Below are 16,886 nucleotides of genomic sequence, written 5' to 3' on the forward strand. Positions count from 1 at the left end.
AACAAATCAAGGCAAGCAAAAGCACTAAAGAATTTGTCTGCTTTTCTTACCAACACATTGGAAAGCCTCACATCTCTCCCTTCTCTACACTGCCCAATGTACTTACATGTATGATAACTGACAGGGTGCACGTGTGCCTCATATGTACCTGTGCCATAACCCCAAAAGTTTTCCATGTGCTGCTTTTTACATTTTTACCATTACTATATTGTTAATATTAGTAGTATTAGTATTAGTATTGTATTTTACCATTTTTAAATGGAACACCCTCCTAAATGGGTTCCACTATTGACACAGTGTGAGAAAGGAGAAAAAAAATCCATCTTGAAAGCCAAACCACTGGCAGATCTTTTTATCTGTGGGGATAAACCACTCACTTCTCAAACTACTCAGGCAATTTTTTATTATTACAGTATCAGTTAAGTAGCCTCACTGTAAAGAAAATATTTCTCAGCTATCTCAGTTGAGCTAAGCAGGCAATGGTATGGGTGGCAAATATCTTCAGACTTCATGAACTGCCCTTCCTAAGCTTTTCACACTTGGGAGATTCCCATCCAAACGGTTATAAACTTAAGAAATCATCTCCTACAGCTTTGATGACTCACTTTGAATTGGACTCAAGAAATGGAGGTTTCCTAAAAATTAATTTAACAAGAAGGGAGTTTGGGTTGAGGGGAAAGACCTCCTTGGGTGTTTTTTAATCTCCTCTTTATGGACAGACCATGGTTCTGTGGCACTTCACCATGCAGAGCCCAGCTATTGGAATGTGGTGGGGTCATTCCAGGCTCTGTTGGGGCTGCTGCCCAGACACCCATCTCTGCTCCTCCTCACTGCTGAATGTGTATGCAAAACCCAGGGTGCTGCCAGGATGGCACCAAATTAGCTGTGTTTCAGAGTAGTCGTTAAAACTCCGTGTGGTGGAAACCCCACACTGAGTTGCAATGGCACCCTCCTAGCAGAGGAAACAGGCAGGCATGGTACACCTGCACTTTCTGATAGGGACTGAGAGGGGTCATTACCAGAAAACTGCCTAAATGTCAGGATATCTGATGACAAAAGTTGAATTTCAGATGGCTGCAGCAAAGACTTCCCTAAGCAAATCCCTCCTACCGCTGTCTCACCTCTAAGGAATTTTCTGCTTTTCCAGGACTGCTCTCTGATGCTCTCTTGCTTTGCTTTCCTGCACTTATCAGTTATCACTTTATCTTCATCATGAGGTCTCCCTAGTTTTTGCAAAGGAATTGTAAGGTGTTCCTACAATGGTCACTCTAACACAAACGCATTCAATGTCATGACCCAAAAGCCATCCAATGTAGTTATTTTGAAATTAGCTGTGTCTACTTTGACTTCACACATTTTCAGGGTTGTACAGACAGCAAAATCCCAAGTGTTCAGGAAGGGATCCTACAGAGGGAACGTTGTACTGCAGACAGCCAGTTCTGAGGGTGAATGGAAACAAGTTAAACAGCATTATGAGTTGAAAAGGCATGAAACAGCTCCCATGGCCGTCAGTAAGGGAGAGAACAGGGCAAAACAAGATGAAAACGTTGTCCTAAGAAAACATACCAGTTTTATAACTGGTAGACAGTCAAAGAGAGAATTTTAAATCTGATATACTACAGCTCACTCAAAAGCTGAAATTCTTCCACCAAGAACATATTTAAGTAAAGGTATCAGTCATGAGGGAAAGAGCATTCCCAGGTATAATGGCACCTCTGAGTGCTGACCATCTGTATTGCTCAAGCAAAAGACAACCCATCTGCTGAGATTCTGCTGAAATCTCTACCTTTGAAACCACCAAGCCCAGCAGAAACTCTCGCAAATAGGCGTTTTAAAAAAAAATTTTTTTTTAAAAAAAGGAACATTTCCCACCTGAAAGATGAAAAATACACTGAACGTGACCATTTTGGAGAGAATTCAAATAATACATAAGGGACCTGTTAGCATTTGTAGGCAACAAGAAGGACTCAGAACAGTTATAGACTGAGGTTGAATGGATCTTAAAACACATGTGGCAAACAGCAGTTTCATTATGGGCTCCTACTAAAGCAGCAGTGACCTGCAATTGCAGTGTGATACCTGCACAGGAGCTACAGAGGGTTCAAGCAGAAAACACAGCTCCCACCGTTGGCATGTCTTTAGTGTGGGAAACAGCCCCAAACTACTAATAGCTGTTATTCCTACAGCAAAGCCTGTAGAAATGTCAGGAAACCAAAGTTACAGACACCTGCAGGCAACTGCAGGAAGTTCAACACTACTTTACGATGGCAACAAAATGGACTTTCTGACTCTCCAGATGAGTGTTTGCAGGTTAATAGTATAGAATCTCTAAACTCTTTAATTTGGAGGAAATAAGTGAAGTATTATATTACCCTCTTTCTTTATAACTGGAAGAAGTAGGACTGAAAGTGGAGTTATAGACAGGAACATTTTGCAATAGGATTATCACAGACTACTTAAAAAGGTGAATTTGAGGAAAACCTCAAGGCTTTTAAAGATGCTTACTGTAGAACTGCTGATTTCCCTGAGTGGCAATAGTGACAAAATAACTTACATGACAAGTAATACACACTACTCCTCTCAGCCATGTGGTGATAAGGTCATGCTGCACTCAGTGGAATACAGCTGGGACACATTTGGCAGCATAGACAAAGCATGAAGTGTCTCCAAGCTTCACCATATTACAACTTCAACCCAAACCAGAGATAAACTAAGCTCCTGTATGAGGCAGTGGAGGTACGTCAGGATGGCAGTAAAAGGCAGGAAAGCAGAAATTTGCTTCTGAAGAGATCAATCCCTATATTTTGCAAGAGCACAAAATGTGCCTGTGAAGCCCATGATTAAGAAACTCTTCCAGGTGCTGCTGATGCCAGGAGAGTGATTACAGACTCCAGCTGCTTATAACCCTTCTTTCTCTCTCATCCCCCCTCTTCCCTCTCTGTTCTGCCTCTTTCACAGCTCCCTACACAATATGGGTCTGTAAAAAGAGGCAGTTAGGAAAAAATTAAAAACCAGTACTACATAAAGCAAAGAGTTGCACCTCTCCTGAGAAGGAAGGACGGAAAGGCAGGTGAGCAGTATATCAACACTGTTCACTGCCTTATCCAGTTGTACTCATGGCCACCTACTGCACCACCTACTAGTAATTCATTTATAAGTTATGGTTGGATTATTTTGCAGAACCAGGCTGGGGACAGACAAACTTACTTGTCTTACTTTGCGGACAGCTCAGCTATTAGAACCAAGAGAGCATTTATTCATAGCTGCAGCAGGGTGGATGACAAGCAGGAACAACACCCAAAACATCTCCAGTAGTGCCTAGAAGTGGGAGCTGTCCTCCTGAACTAACTGCAGTGAATGGATCACCTTGTTCCTGGCCATACAGAAACAGAATAGGACTATGCATGTCTAACAGGATAGAAAGGTTGCTTATTGTTGCCACAAGAAGTCCACCTATGATACAAGAGGTGTCGTTCTTGCTACCTGGCAGCTTGCACTTCTACAGGGTCAGCACAGTTCAGAACTATCATCATGTGGCACTAGACATGGGAAAGAGGATTGGTATCTGCACATTTGAGTACATTTGTTCATTTGCTACGTCACCAGGTATTAGTGGTGCGTTTCAGGTGTAAAACTCTGCAAGGGTGAAATCCCCTATTTTCTATTCCTTTGCTTTTAACTTTAATCACAACTATGTAAAACATATAGAAAAATACGTAGGTCTAATCCAAATATGTAGGCACGAGCAAACAGCTTTGCAGTATCTCATGGACCAGTATTTTGACTAACTTGCTCAGACATCTTGTTCTTTCCCTCTCACCCAGAGACACTCTGTTTGCCCTAAATGCCAGTACACACTGTCTCCTACTAAGCTGACAGCCAAGCTCAGCAGTCTCTGCTGAAGGATATCATTCCATGTTCTGGTACTCCTAATGCAGGGCTGACTTCAAGTCTGTTTTTACTTAAACCTAAGATGACTAAAGTGTTTACCAAAGCCAGCTGTTGTTCACAGGATAGCTTGGTAATTTTATGATGGCTCTTTTCTAATAAATCAAACACACAGAGAGGAGGTAATGACAAGTTAACATATGTATGCTATCTCATAAAACAAACAAAATATAAACAACATAATAATATCATCAGCATGATTCCAGACATGCTCATGCTGCCTTTCCTAAGCCCACATGCTAGACAAGTTCCTACCAAGTCCACTCAACATCGCCAAGAGTCTGCCTAAACGAAAATGAATCAGTGAGGGAATTACAAATGTAGCTGCTGTTGAAAAAAGACAGAGACTCCACTTGCTCTTCTATTGGGTCTTTGTCAGCTGGCTACCTCTGTTTCCATCATGTTCAAGGCCCCTTGCCTCTACTTCCAGCTAGTTTATAGCCCTGAATTCTCCATGGGAGAGCACCTGCATTTCTGCCATCCTGGTTCCCCTGCGACCTGTCAGGATCACAAGTTCTTCCTGTTCTGCTACACCCTTCAGTTCCCACAAACTCACTAGCAAAGCCTGCAAGGTCCTCTCCTTTCTCCAGCCCTGTGTTTCTATGGCAGAGAGCCTTGCACCTAGCCTGGTGTCCAGGAGGTGCCAGTTTGTTAACATGCCAGTTTAAACATGATTCAGTTTACATTTCTAAATAGTTTAGATGAATATGTACTTTCACCGAGGTAAGTAGGTCTCTACCACAAACTGCAGTGATGGCAGTATTTCAGAGATGACCTATGGGTCTCACTCCAATGGGGCTTTTACAACAGATGTTTTCAATGACGTTTTGAAAAGTAAAAGAATCCCTAAACTCAGATGCTCAAAATTAATAATCTTTTCTTATCAAAGTAATTTTATAAAATAAGAAACCTTCTCCCCTGTTGAAACTTTTTTTTTTAAAACCAGTCCAGCCTAATGTTCAAGAAGGGCCTTAATGATGATTTTTGTTGTCAGTCTTCTTTGGCAAGGAAGCTGTTTTTCTCTTCAGTTAATGATGCTCTGGAAACAAGGTTGCACAATTTATATCCTTGCATAGTGACAGATCAGTCAGTTCAGCTGACAGAGCTTTACAAGATGCTCCTCTGCTGCTACTCAGCGCTGACTTGTATTTTTATAGTTTCCTTTGAAGGCTCATATGCTTCTTATCTGTCTAAGAAGTGGGGTTGCCTGAGGGTAACCGAGGTGAAAAGCACATGGTTTGCTGACCAGGCCATTCTGAGTAATATTGGGTGCAGTGCTTCTTTACTTCAAGGAATTCTGTTTCCAGTAATACCTTTACATGATGTTTATCCTGCTCAAAAACTGTAGAAAAACAAACTCAAGAGCTATTCTTTAAATGAACTAAAGAGTAAAGTCTGCAGGTGACTTTTTGGGAGAAGAAAAAAAAAATTAAGCAAAATGGAACAAAATATGAAAAGGAACCATTTTGATTCACTGTGGGTTAATTAAATACCAACATACTTTGTCAGAAGAAATTCCTTAATTTTCTGTACCAAAAAAGAATACTCAAACTACCTTATAAGAACTTATTAAAGTCAATAGAGTCTTTCAAGAGATTTTTGGTGTCTTTTAATCTGAACTTTAAAGAATATGATGCAACTCTCATTATGGTAACAGAGGCATTTTTTACAGAGGGAAGTTTACACAAGCCACAGCTCCAGTTACAGTAACCCTACCTCAGATCCCAGTTTAGAAGTCCCCAGTCCTCACCAATGGAGAGAAATACCAGATCAGAACAGCACACTTAAGATGTTCTTTGAAATAAAGGACAAACATATGTACATGCCCTGACCCAAGGAGGCTTTTTACCAATTCCACTAATCTCTAGACTCTGGTGCTCATAACACAACTGCTGCAACTTGATACCCCCAGGTAATTATAAATTCAAAAAGGATTATTGTAAAATTCATGGCCAGGACCCAAGACTACTGAAGTTTTTTATGTTCTTTGTTGTTATGTTTTACAGCTGCAAAGGAATAATTAGAAAAAAATGAAGGTCTGTATAACAAGTAGACTTTTCCATATTTTTTCCACTCAAACTTGCTCAGCTTGTTCTTATACTTTTCACTTTTAGAACACATTGGTTGTTCTTTCTTAAATGTCAACAAAACTAAAAAGCTGAGCATGTAGCAGAGCATATCCGTAGCTTGCAATGATTCCTGCCAAGATGAAACACAAACCTGGGCTCACCTTTTCATTTTTCTTCTTGAGCAGATCACCAGCTGTTGTCTCCGAGAAAACATGCATCCTAAAGGGATGTCCAGCTCCTGCCTTGCAAACTTTACGTTTTTTAACATGATGTTTTACACTTGAATTATGAATTATTAATGTTTTCACCTTCTCTACCAGAGGTCCTACAAGTTTCTGTAGTCCAGAAACACTTTGTTCAAGTCCATCTAGCCTTTTAACCTGCTGCTCTGCTTTCCTGTTTATATCAGAAAGAGATTTTTTCATTTTAAGGCAAAGTCTCTTCATTTCATTATTTCTCATTTTTTTATTTCTTTCCGTCCTTGATCCAGGTTCAGATGTTTCCGCCTTTACCATCTCCATGTCTTTTTCAATGCAACAGATTTCTTGGGAAACACTGTTAAGCTTCTTAAGGACATTGTCTTGCAGAGTCAACAGTTTATCAATTTTCTCTTCAAGGGAGGCAAACTTCACATCCATGATGTTGAAACTTTCAGATGTGCTGACATCACTTCTCTCAACATGCAGAATTTGAGGAGGTTCCATTCCATTATCTGGCCCTTGGTTTTGCAAAGTGTTTGGATTGAGTATTTTGGCCAAGTTGTTGACCATAGACGTAGAAGAGCTCTGCCTGCTGGATGTGGTCATTTTGCTGGTTTGGGTATGGGAAGGAAATGCTCTGATGATCAGCTGCTTGAGGACAATATCAGTTGCAAAGGCTTTCCATCCAGGCTGCTCAGATATACAGCCAAGTTTGGCAACTCCAGCTCAACTAATTTATAAACTACTCTCATGTATTTGACTAAAACAGAGAAAAGAGACACCCAAATTATTTAGCAGAAAAATGCCTTTCATCCATTCTTTTCTTTACACACACATATATATCTATCTGTTCCCAAATGAAGTGAATAGAGAGATGCATATCCTAAATGCACTCGGTTCAGTGACATCAGCCCTAGCAAGGACCAAACTATTTGCACTCCAATGGCATTTGACAGCAAAAAGGCTACGCGATACATGAGAAGTCATTAAGGGTAGAGAGACTTTGGCAGTGGTGTTGTTGCTTTTCAAAAGCCTAGTATGTAATGTGATCCCTGCTCTGAAGAGAATAAGGGTCCTTACAGGGAACTTAAATGTGGCTGCTTGAAATTGCTATGTTTTAAGGAAAACTTTTTAGATGAAAACTATTCCTTGAAAAGCCTGTTATGCCAGGCAGGAAGTCAACAAAGCATTAGAAAACAAATACATTAACAAAAATAAAACAAGAAGGAGATGCTGGAATGCAAATATTTTGAAAAATAAAAAATAAAAAAATATCAGAGCCTTTTATCCTATCCTATGTGTTAGCTACCATATAGCCAACTCTATATGCACTAGTAATTAGCTCCATAGCTAATATCTTCATTTAGTTCTGTATTTATCAAGGCTGTTCTAATTTGCCACAAATTAAGAGGCTTATGTTTTACTATGATCTGGTCATACAAATACCAAAACAGAATATTTGATAGAGACTCAGCTCTTTTCTTTGTTTGCCTGACAGTAAATGTCTTATGATAAGTAATTAATATTCCTAACTCAAACAGTATAATTAAGTTTTGTTTTTGCAAAAGACCTTTGTTTCTTTCAGAAAGACAACATAGGACAAAAAAGAAATTACTTTACTGGGAACAGGTCTTCCCTAAGAGTAGGTGTGAATTGTTGAACACATTTCATGTTGGTTAAAAAATAAAAAGATAATTTAAATGAAAGAATAAAACCAGAATTTCTCATCTCAAGACAGCTATACTCCACAGGAGCAAGAAGTAAATCAGTATGGATCATCTTGATGATCATCATACTGCCTCTGAAACACAAAGAAACAGCTACCTTGGACAAATGACTGTCATAGATTGACCACACATAGGTCAGTCTGCAAAGCTGACACATCTTTTATAGAAATAAACTCATAAAATTGGCCAGCTGGTTGAAAAACAGCCAGACTGTTGCTCTGCTCAAAGGATCAGGAGCTTCTTTTGTGACCCCTGTGAAATATTTCTTTTGTCAACCATAGTTTCTTCATCCTTTAAACAGGGAGCATGAGGGATAATGAAGTAAGGGACATAGTGAGTTCTGGATACGTAACACACTAAATAGTCTTTCACAATTGCATGGTCTTCTCTTCAATTTTAGGTGCCAAACATGTCTTTTAGAGTCAGTCACAGCTGAAGCTTTCAAAAGCTTCCAAATGCATTCTCCCACAATCATTTGTGATTCAACATGTAGCCAGTGTTGATAAGGATAAGCTAATTCAGGAGCATGTTCTCCAGTTACTGCAGGTTCATAAATACATTTGTCACCTTCTGGGATCAGCATGTTACTACAAGTGAAAGTGAACTGTATTCATGCATGACCCTAAAACATGGATTGAAATCTCTTCTTTAAATTACAGAAATTACCAAGAGGTAGTATGTGTTACTGTGTACAGCATATTCACTGAGAAGGCTAAATATTTTTAAAATAGAAAACAGGATTTTTATAAAAACAATCAAACAACCATTTAAAGATCTTTGTTTCATGAAAAGAATAATATGCAGGACAGCAGTTAAAAAAGAGGAAGTAATAACAAAAAAAAGAACATCACATAATCTCCAGTGAAGTAGTTTTGTTTGAAGCCCATTTTCTTATTCTGTTCATCTCTGCTAGAAACATGAACTAACAGTTTCATATCTGCAGAGGCCCCTACTGGACACAAACTTCCAGAAGAGGCATTTGCATGTCAGTTAACTGGCCAGGTTTGAAAAGGCATTTATCTTGGATGAAACATCCCTGCAGGAATTCATGGTCAGCTTCCCCCTGTCCCCTGCCATCCCTGCACACAAAAAATAAGGTTAAAGGTTGATTAGACCTTGCCACTCATTCAGCTAGGGCTCCTGGCCTAGGGAATTTCATAGGCAAAGACTGTTAGGCACAAGGATCCTATTCAAAAGAAATACTTTGTTAAAGCAAGAAATTATTAAAAGAAAAAAGGACATACAGATAGCAATGGTAAAATCACATGTTATATTACTGTGCACAGCCACATATGTTAAACATTTAAATCTCTTCTAACAGTTGCCCAGGGAAATACTATGTGAAATACCTCAAACCAGTACTATAAACACCAATAAAAGTTTTAAGCTCTGTGAGGTAAGATCCTATTATCAAGTATCATCTGTAAAGTCCTACTTTACCATGACATACAACCGAAAGGGTAGAAAGCAAACTACAAAAAAGCTTCATTAAAAGTTCAGTATGTTAGCAGTTCTGTCTGAAGGTGAACTGGAAGAGAGAACTGCTCTGTAGGGGCTTGAAAATATGAATTAATGAAAGAAAAATAACATCAGCTTGATTTCTAGGCTCAGAAGGCTCTTGCCAGTAACTTCACACCGGGGAATCTGTGATCGTTGCCTCTTGGTCTGTAAACTGGAAATAACCTTACATATTCAGATGCTTTTCAGGAGTTCAGTGAGAATTAATTACTTAAGGGAAATCGTTCTGTAAAAAATAGTGCAATTTAAGTATTTGAATATTTCCTTCTTAGTACTGTGAATTATTACTGCTACATTATGCAATTCAATAATACTATGTGTAAATAATTTGAGCCATTTATAATAAACAAATAGCTGAATGCAGTTTTTCTAGTAACTAAGATAATCTCTTAGCACTTGTACATATAAATGCACAAAGTAAGCTCACATAACAGAATTCTTATTTTCATCTCACAAATTTTAGTGATGACTGATCACTGGACTTGCACAGCACCAAATATGCTTAAAAGTCTGTTGGAAAATAAGGGTATGAGCTGCAGGAATAGGTATTTTTCATGAACTGAAAACAAAGAAATACAACTGATTGAAATACATTAGAAAGAAAGCAATTCCACTAGTTTTAAAGATGACATGCTTCTCCTTGTTCCCAATATTGCATAATACTACAATTCAGCATATTAACACTAGGCTGCTGCACTATGGCAGTGACAATGTCAGCTCTAAGGCTGACATTGAACCCTGGGAATTTTTTCACACAGGTGTAACAAACACCTGCTAACCAACTGAGAAAATATATGGTGTTTGCTAATCTGCCATACAGCTTAAATGCTTTAATACAGTTGCTGCTCTGTTGATGATGAATTCTTTTGAGTGGCTTTTACATGAAAGAAAGTTAACCTGTAGTTCTCTTTTACTTCAAGATCAGTTGGAAAAGGCCTTAAAGCAGCATATACAATTTTCCAAGTGTTGTGGCACTGAAAATTTGGAAGAAATAGCAATGAAGTACCAACGGATACATTACTCCTGCTGTGACTTTCACATTTTTAACATGTCTGCAGATATGATACAGTGAGCCTGTAAGAGATGGCATAAAACTCTGTACCTTATACATATCTTAACATAGTTAAACAAGCTATAGTTGAAGATTGGACAGACTGGAGAAGTAAATTTTTCCTTCTGATTTCTCTCTTGAACTAAAATTTCATCCAGTGTTATTTTCTCTGCACACACAAATATGGAAAGCTGGCTAGCATTATGAAATTATCCCAGCATAGTTCTATTAGCTGTCTGCTTCTGAACAGTGAGCCTCCAGTTCAGAGACGCCCAGACCAAGCTTTTAGCATATTCTGCCCCAAAGCTTGTAAAAGGCAGGAGGATCTCAGTTCTAAAGTGTTTGTAGAACAGTCTACAGTCTCATAGGCATTAGAGAAAAAACATTTTAAGAAGAAATTATAGCCCAGAACATCTGAACTGTTTCTAATCAGTAAAAATATGCAATATTTGTGGTTCTTTTAATTTCACATGACAACTTATCAGTCCAAAGAAAGCCTGCTTTCTGCTTAAAAAAGTTGTCTACTAAGTTTTCATCAATTCTTGGTCCTCTGATCATAAAGCTGATCTGTTAACTACCCTGCCTTACCTTATCTTGTTCTACTGGACCCATGTTACCAGGAGTTACTCTCTCCCTCCATGCTTTTTTAGACTGAGTCTTCTCAGTTCAGTTCAATTCTCCATTTTTCCTAACAATTAAAGGTCCAGACAGTGCACCTCATAAATTTATGTCTGCTGGCATCAAACATTATAAACAAGAATACAAGTGGAAATATTTTACTTGTAGAGTCTTATTCCAACATTTTCAGGCTGTAAGCCAAGTATCAGGATATGCCATATTTTGTGGAAGACTGCTACAACTGAACTTTATCTAGAGGATATGGTACACATGCATTAATTTTGAGTTCTTCTGAACAAGGTATCTCCAAAGCTCCCATGTCCAGTTTAGTATTTGACAGCAATGGAGGATTGGGGTGTTTGTCCCTCAAAAATGACATGGGGCCACCTGCCACGCATGAGTTTGCAGCATGTGTGTGTTGCACACACCATGTTCCAGCCATTCTTCACTCATGTTCTCCTTTACATTTCTGTCCCTGTGTCCTGGCAAGGATTAGGTTAACACAGAGAGTATATTAAGGGGAGTGGGCTGCAGGTATGTGAACAATTAGTTCTGACTTACTTTCTGAGTTTTCCAAAAATACTGTCAAAATTTCCCTCGGTGCAATTGGTTTCATCCTGTGCCATCCATGGATGACTGATAATCTGTTCTTTTCCCTTTTGCGAATACAATTAATGTATTCAAAGTTTATTATTGCATCTCCCTCTCAGTGTTCTCCCAAATATATAGTTACATTGCACACAAAAACATATTACCATTACTTAGAAGTGATCAGTATTGAGAAAAATGGGGGGATTTTTTCTTGAGTATTTTTCTGGAGAAGTTGCCTTCCTAGATGAAAAGAAATAAAAGATGTTGTGAATTTTTAATAAATTCATTTGTGAAAATGGTACAAGCTAACATGTTATGCTGTATCTCCAGGAAAACAAGCTAACATTTTGCTTTCCTTAAAATATATGAATCTTCTTTATCTTCTTTTCTATTAAAAAAAAAAAAAAAAAAAAAAAAAAAAAAGAAAAAAAAAAAGCTTAAGTCTTTAAAATAAAACCTCAGGACAGAGAAGAGGAAAACTTCATAAATATACAGCAGGATGCTTTTCAGGAGCCCAAATAGCAAAATTACTCTCCATTATTTTTTTATTTCAATAAGTTAAAATAAGACCTTTGTAAGAATATCTACAGTTATTTTACTTCTCTGCTGACTTCTCATTTATTTTTATTCTTTGAAATGTCTAATTCATGCCTTATATATCTCTGCCCTACATATCTGGAACTTCCATATTCTTCTTCCTTTCTTAAAATTAATTATTTCCTGCCATCCTGACCACGACTTTCAGCATTAATCCGATGGTTGATCTGAATTCACTTAATGAAAACTCATTCATAAATTAAGAAAGGTCAGGGAATATTTGTTATCCTATTTTCATGAAGTTGTAGTTCAAATTATCTATTCTAATGATCTATCATCTACAAATTAAACAAAAAAAAAAACCAAAAAAAAAAAACCAAACCACTCCTTTTTCTGAAACTGATCAAGAGAAATGCAGACTTTGTTCTCAGATTTTCCCCACCAATGAATATTTTGTGGCTGGACTGGCTACAACACATAGCAGAGGAGTTCCAACAGTATCTTTTATATCTGAATCACCAATTGTGCTTTTGAGATAAACCATGTCTTTGTATTTTTCCCTGTTGTGATAGAGGTCATAAACTGTAGACATCCCTAGGAAAAAAGTCTGTCTCCTTTAATAATTTGCAAATAAAGTAATGCACAGCATGTTTGTGTTGAAGTCTCAGTAAGATCCATATCTCAGTAAGTCTCAAAGAAGGAATAACTTGAGACTGGAGAACAGGAAAGCCACTAACCAAAATACTCAAAGGTTTCTATGTGCTAGTCACAAAGCTGAGAAAGCCTGTACACAGTAATGCACGTGAGAGTTAAAGCATGTCTGCTCTTTCTCTAGTGCACAAAAACATCTCACTGAGAAACAGTATAAACTTACAGCTGCCCAGCTCTGAAACAGATTAGAAAGCAAGCATGAAAGCTATGAACCAGATTCAGAAAGTCATGCTGTTTACTGAAAGTTCACAGATGTCCTTGATGGTAGAACAGAAAAACCATTCTCTTCCCTCTGCCCCCATTCCTCCCACCCTTCCCAATCAGAAAAGATCCATCAAGATAGATGAGGAAATTTATCAAAAAGGATGTATTTCTACAATCAGCAGTCATGTTGGACTCCTTCACCATGGGGGCTGAAATAACTGCATCCCTAATTTTAAGGGACATACTGTATTTTAAGGGACATACTGCATCCCTAATTTTAAGGATACATACTGTGTATCACACCTTTATGGTGCCTCTGGGGTCTGCCCAAAACATTTGTCTGCAGCTCTGCTTAGGGTCAGAAAAGGAAACAGCTTCATACAGTGCTGGAGCATACAGCAAGAAAAGTCTGGCACTGAACTTCATGAGGTAGGACTAGGGAATTTACTGCTCCAAAGGGCTCTCTGCACACAACTACTCTACGACCTGTTAATTAATTATGAATTCTGACTTCCTTTACTCTAATGACTCTGGTAAATAAGTACCCTGGAGCATCCCAGGGATAAATAATGAGAGCAAGCCCCTGAAGCAAACTACAGAGAGAAATCCCAACACAGTTCAGTGATCAATCTGCAGTTGTCTGGTACTGGTCTTTTAGATATACTGACACCTTTTCTGTAATCATTTATGTGACCACCTTTGCAGAAAAATAAATGTTAATTGACCTGTATATCCTTCCATAGAAAATATCTTTGAAGATGAAAATTATAACAGAAGGCACTATCAATACTCTGGGGGTGAAATTTCTCATACTGTGGAACTCTGCAGATCTCCTTGATGTGGAAAAGCATTTCCACAGGAAACATTGTGTAACTGCAAGTTGCATGGTGCAGCATGCAACATTTATCCAGGTCAAGAACAACTAACTCATACATGGCATCCCAAGGTTAATGAGTTTCTTTGGATGAATAAGAACTGCACAGCACATAAAAAAGCCACCAAAATCAGCATCTGTCTGCTTAACAGCCAAAGTTCAAAGCACTTCACCACCAAAGTACACAGTGTTCTTTCACTGAGGGTTGGTCTCCACTATCATCTCCTGCTGTCAAGATAACACATCAAGAGTCTCACCTTTGCTTAGCTGTCCCCAATTAACTACACCAAAAACAAAACAAACCTCAAAACCCAGAGTTTCTTAAGGCTGAAAAATACTGTGTGATAAATTGCCCATTAATAGTCTAAAACTCTATTTCCAGGAAGCCTGTTAAAAGGAAAATTCCTGACTTTCTGAGGCTAAAGCAGAGGTGTCATAACTCTGAAACAGAGCAATGAAAGAAGTACTGTCTCCAGGTGCAGCAGGAGCTATACCTCATTTCATCTGCTGGGTAGACTGGTTAAAATCTTTGGTTTCAATCCAAAACTTTCTGGCAGCTAGCATCCTGTATTAAAATTTATAAAATACAAAAGGCCTTTTCTTAAAAAAAAAGTTAATTCAGGATGGATAGGCTGAAAAGACTTGAAAGGGACACTCATCAGAAGTGGTTATATGGAAAACTGGATGTAAGTAACACCTTTTGCTCCATCAGAACATACTAAAAATACAGCAAAAGCAATTTCAGTGAGAAAGGAAAACTGTACTGATTAAAAGATCCTTAAAAGAGCTGTGGAGAAGAGCCCCAGAGCTGCCTGTCCTGTTGGGAGGTACAAGTTTTACAAAGTATGTACTATCCTCTCCAGAAGAAACACATTGACAGTTCAGCTTTCTCGAACTGCAAAACTTACCTACTGTCCAGTAAAAAATAGCAGAGCTCTGGTCAGAAACAGTGGACATCCTCTGTGCTGACTTCCCACTCAACAGGCAGAGCAGACAAGACCCATGTGTGCCTTGGGCTGTCTCTCTATGATCAGCTGGCTTTACAAACTAACCCTTACATCTTCTGATTCCTTCAGAATTAACCCATATTCTCTGCTATGAGGATGCTCCAAAAGATAACACCACCAGGCTAGTGAAGATCCCTGTGTGGCAAAGAGGGTAATGTAGTGTTCTTCTGATGAATGACTACTGATTCGTTTTCACTCATGGTGGTTTGTTCCCTGCTGCCTTCTACTCTGAGACCGGCTATGGCAGTGCAGAAGTGGGAAGGAAATGTTATGGATTTTTTGTTCCTTTAGAATAACAGTAAACACTACTCACAGCTACTATTAGCCCAGTTCTGTATTATACACTTATTGAACCAAAAAACAGGAATTCAGTCATTCTGTAAGCAAGCCAGGACTCTGGTTATTTATCCAGGCAGACTCCACCGAAGCAAACACTTTTTTACTAGTATGACTGCAACCAGAGTTGGAATTAAACAGACTTTAACTAAGAAAATCAGCATAAAAAGCTGAATGCAGAAAATGCTTTGACTCATCTCTTAAAAGTCTAGCATCAGAAAAAGTGAAATAAATGGTACATTCACACTAGGCATGGATGTCAGAATCCAGAACTGTGTAGAAGAAAAAAGGAAAAGCACCATAAGATGCACATAGTAGCAACAGTGCATTCATGAAAGGGGCGATTTGAGCTTATTTTATTTGTAGAGTTGGCTAATTCTGGTGAATGTCGATATTTTAACAGATTGTAACCTGAGCCTAGCAAGTTTCCATAGCATTACTTTATGCTTTAGGGATGAAGAATTCAAAGGAAGGGTGTTACCTAAAATTTAACTTCTAAGCTATACTAAAAAGCCCTACAATCCAGGAAGCTAAGTATTCAAGTACCTCTCCCCTTTGATCCATTTGTTTTATGCCAATAGAAATTGCCCATTCTGCTCAATTTCATGACAGAATTAATGGACATGAGGTAAGTAAAGGTCACAGAAATCTTTTTCCTTGTCCTCCTGTCCTGCCCAGGGTGAGTATGTTAGTACCATTTTGCACAAGTGGATATTTTCAGCAACAGAAATGCCTTTTAGCTACATGTCTTCTTCCTTAACTGTTTTCACCCCTAAAGTGTTCACTGCAAATTGAAACATGACAAGTTCTCAGCCTTACAGCTGAACTTTGAAAGCCATCACAGTCATCACCTATTTTTGTCTCCTTTAAACCCCACATATTTCAACTAAATGACCATTCCAGATGCTCTGACACCTGGCTGCAAAGATTAGCCACATCCACTGCCCAACCAAGACACTCAGCAAATTAAGAATATCAACAGCTGTTACAGAGATCCAGCATGTCACTTCTTCAATTTTGCATTACCTGGTGAGTTCTAAAAGGTTCTCTGGTAGCTGGTAGGACACTGATATAAAAACCAAGCTGAGATTCACCAAATATCTTCTATAATAAAGCTTTTTCATTTTCATTTGCTGGGTTTTGTTCAGCTTGAAAACTTCCAAAGATGAACATCAGTCTTGGCCTTATTGTTGTGAGCAATTTCAAATTAAATTATTTCCAAGAGAAAAAGAAATTTAAAAAATGTTTTGTGTGTACTAAATATATTCTGATGATCATTTACACAAAATCTGGGGAGAGAACTCACACTGCCAAGTATTTGCCTTTGCTAACAGAGAAGGACTTTCCTGGCAGATGAAGGGAGTTTGAGAAAGGTTTACTTTGCAGATGCTTTTTTCACGTTCAAGAACCCACAGTGGCCCTGGAAAATGCATCCCTGAACACTGATATATTTTTTTCTCATGCTTTCACTTCTGTCTATGACCCTTCAGGCATT

General features: G+C 38.4%; 1 protein-coding gene across 1 annotated transcript in view; it reads right to left on the bottom strand.

The window, feature by feature from the left end:
• MYLK4 (myosin light chain kinase family member 4) overlaps positions 1 to 6,787 on the bottom strand; it is a 33,734-nt gene extending 26,947 nt beyond the window's left edge. Inside the window, exon 1 of the mRNA XM_033519301.1 lies at positions 6,530 to 6,787. Within this exon, the coding sequence (XP_033375192.1) occupies positions 6,530 to 6,787 (258 nt within the window). The remainder of the gene's footprint in view (positions 1 to 6,529) is intronic.
• Between the last annotated feature and the right edge of the window lie 10,099 nt (positions 6,788 to 16,886).

The sequence above is a fragment of the Parus major genome, chromosome 2, assembly GCF_001522545.3.
Source record: "Parus major isolate Abel chromosome 2, Parus_major1.1, whole genome shotgun sequence".
Lineage (NCBI taxonomy): Eukaryota > Metazoa > Chordata > Aves > Passeriformes > Paridae > Parus > Parus major.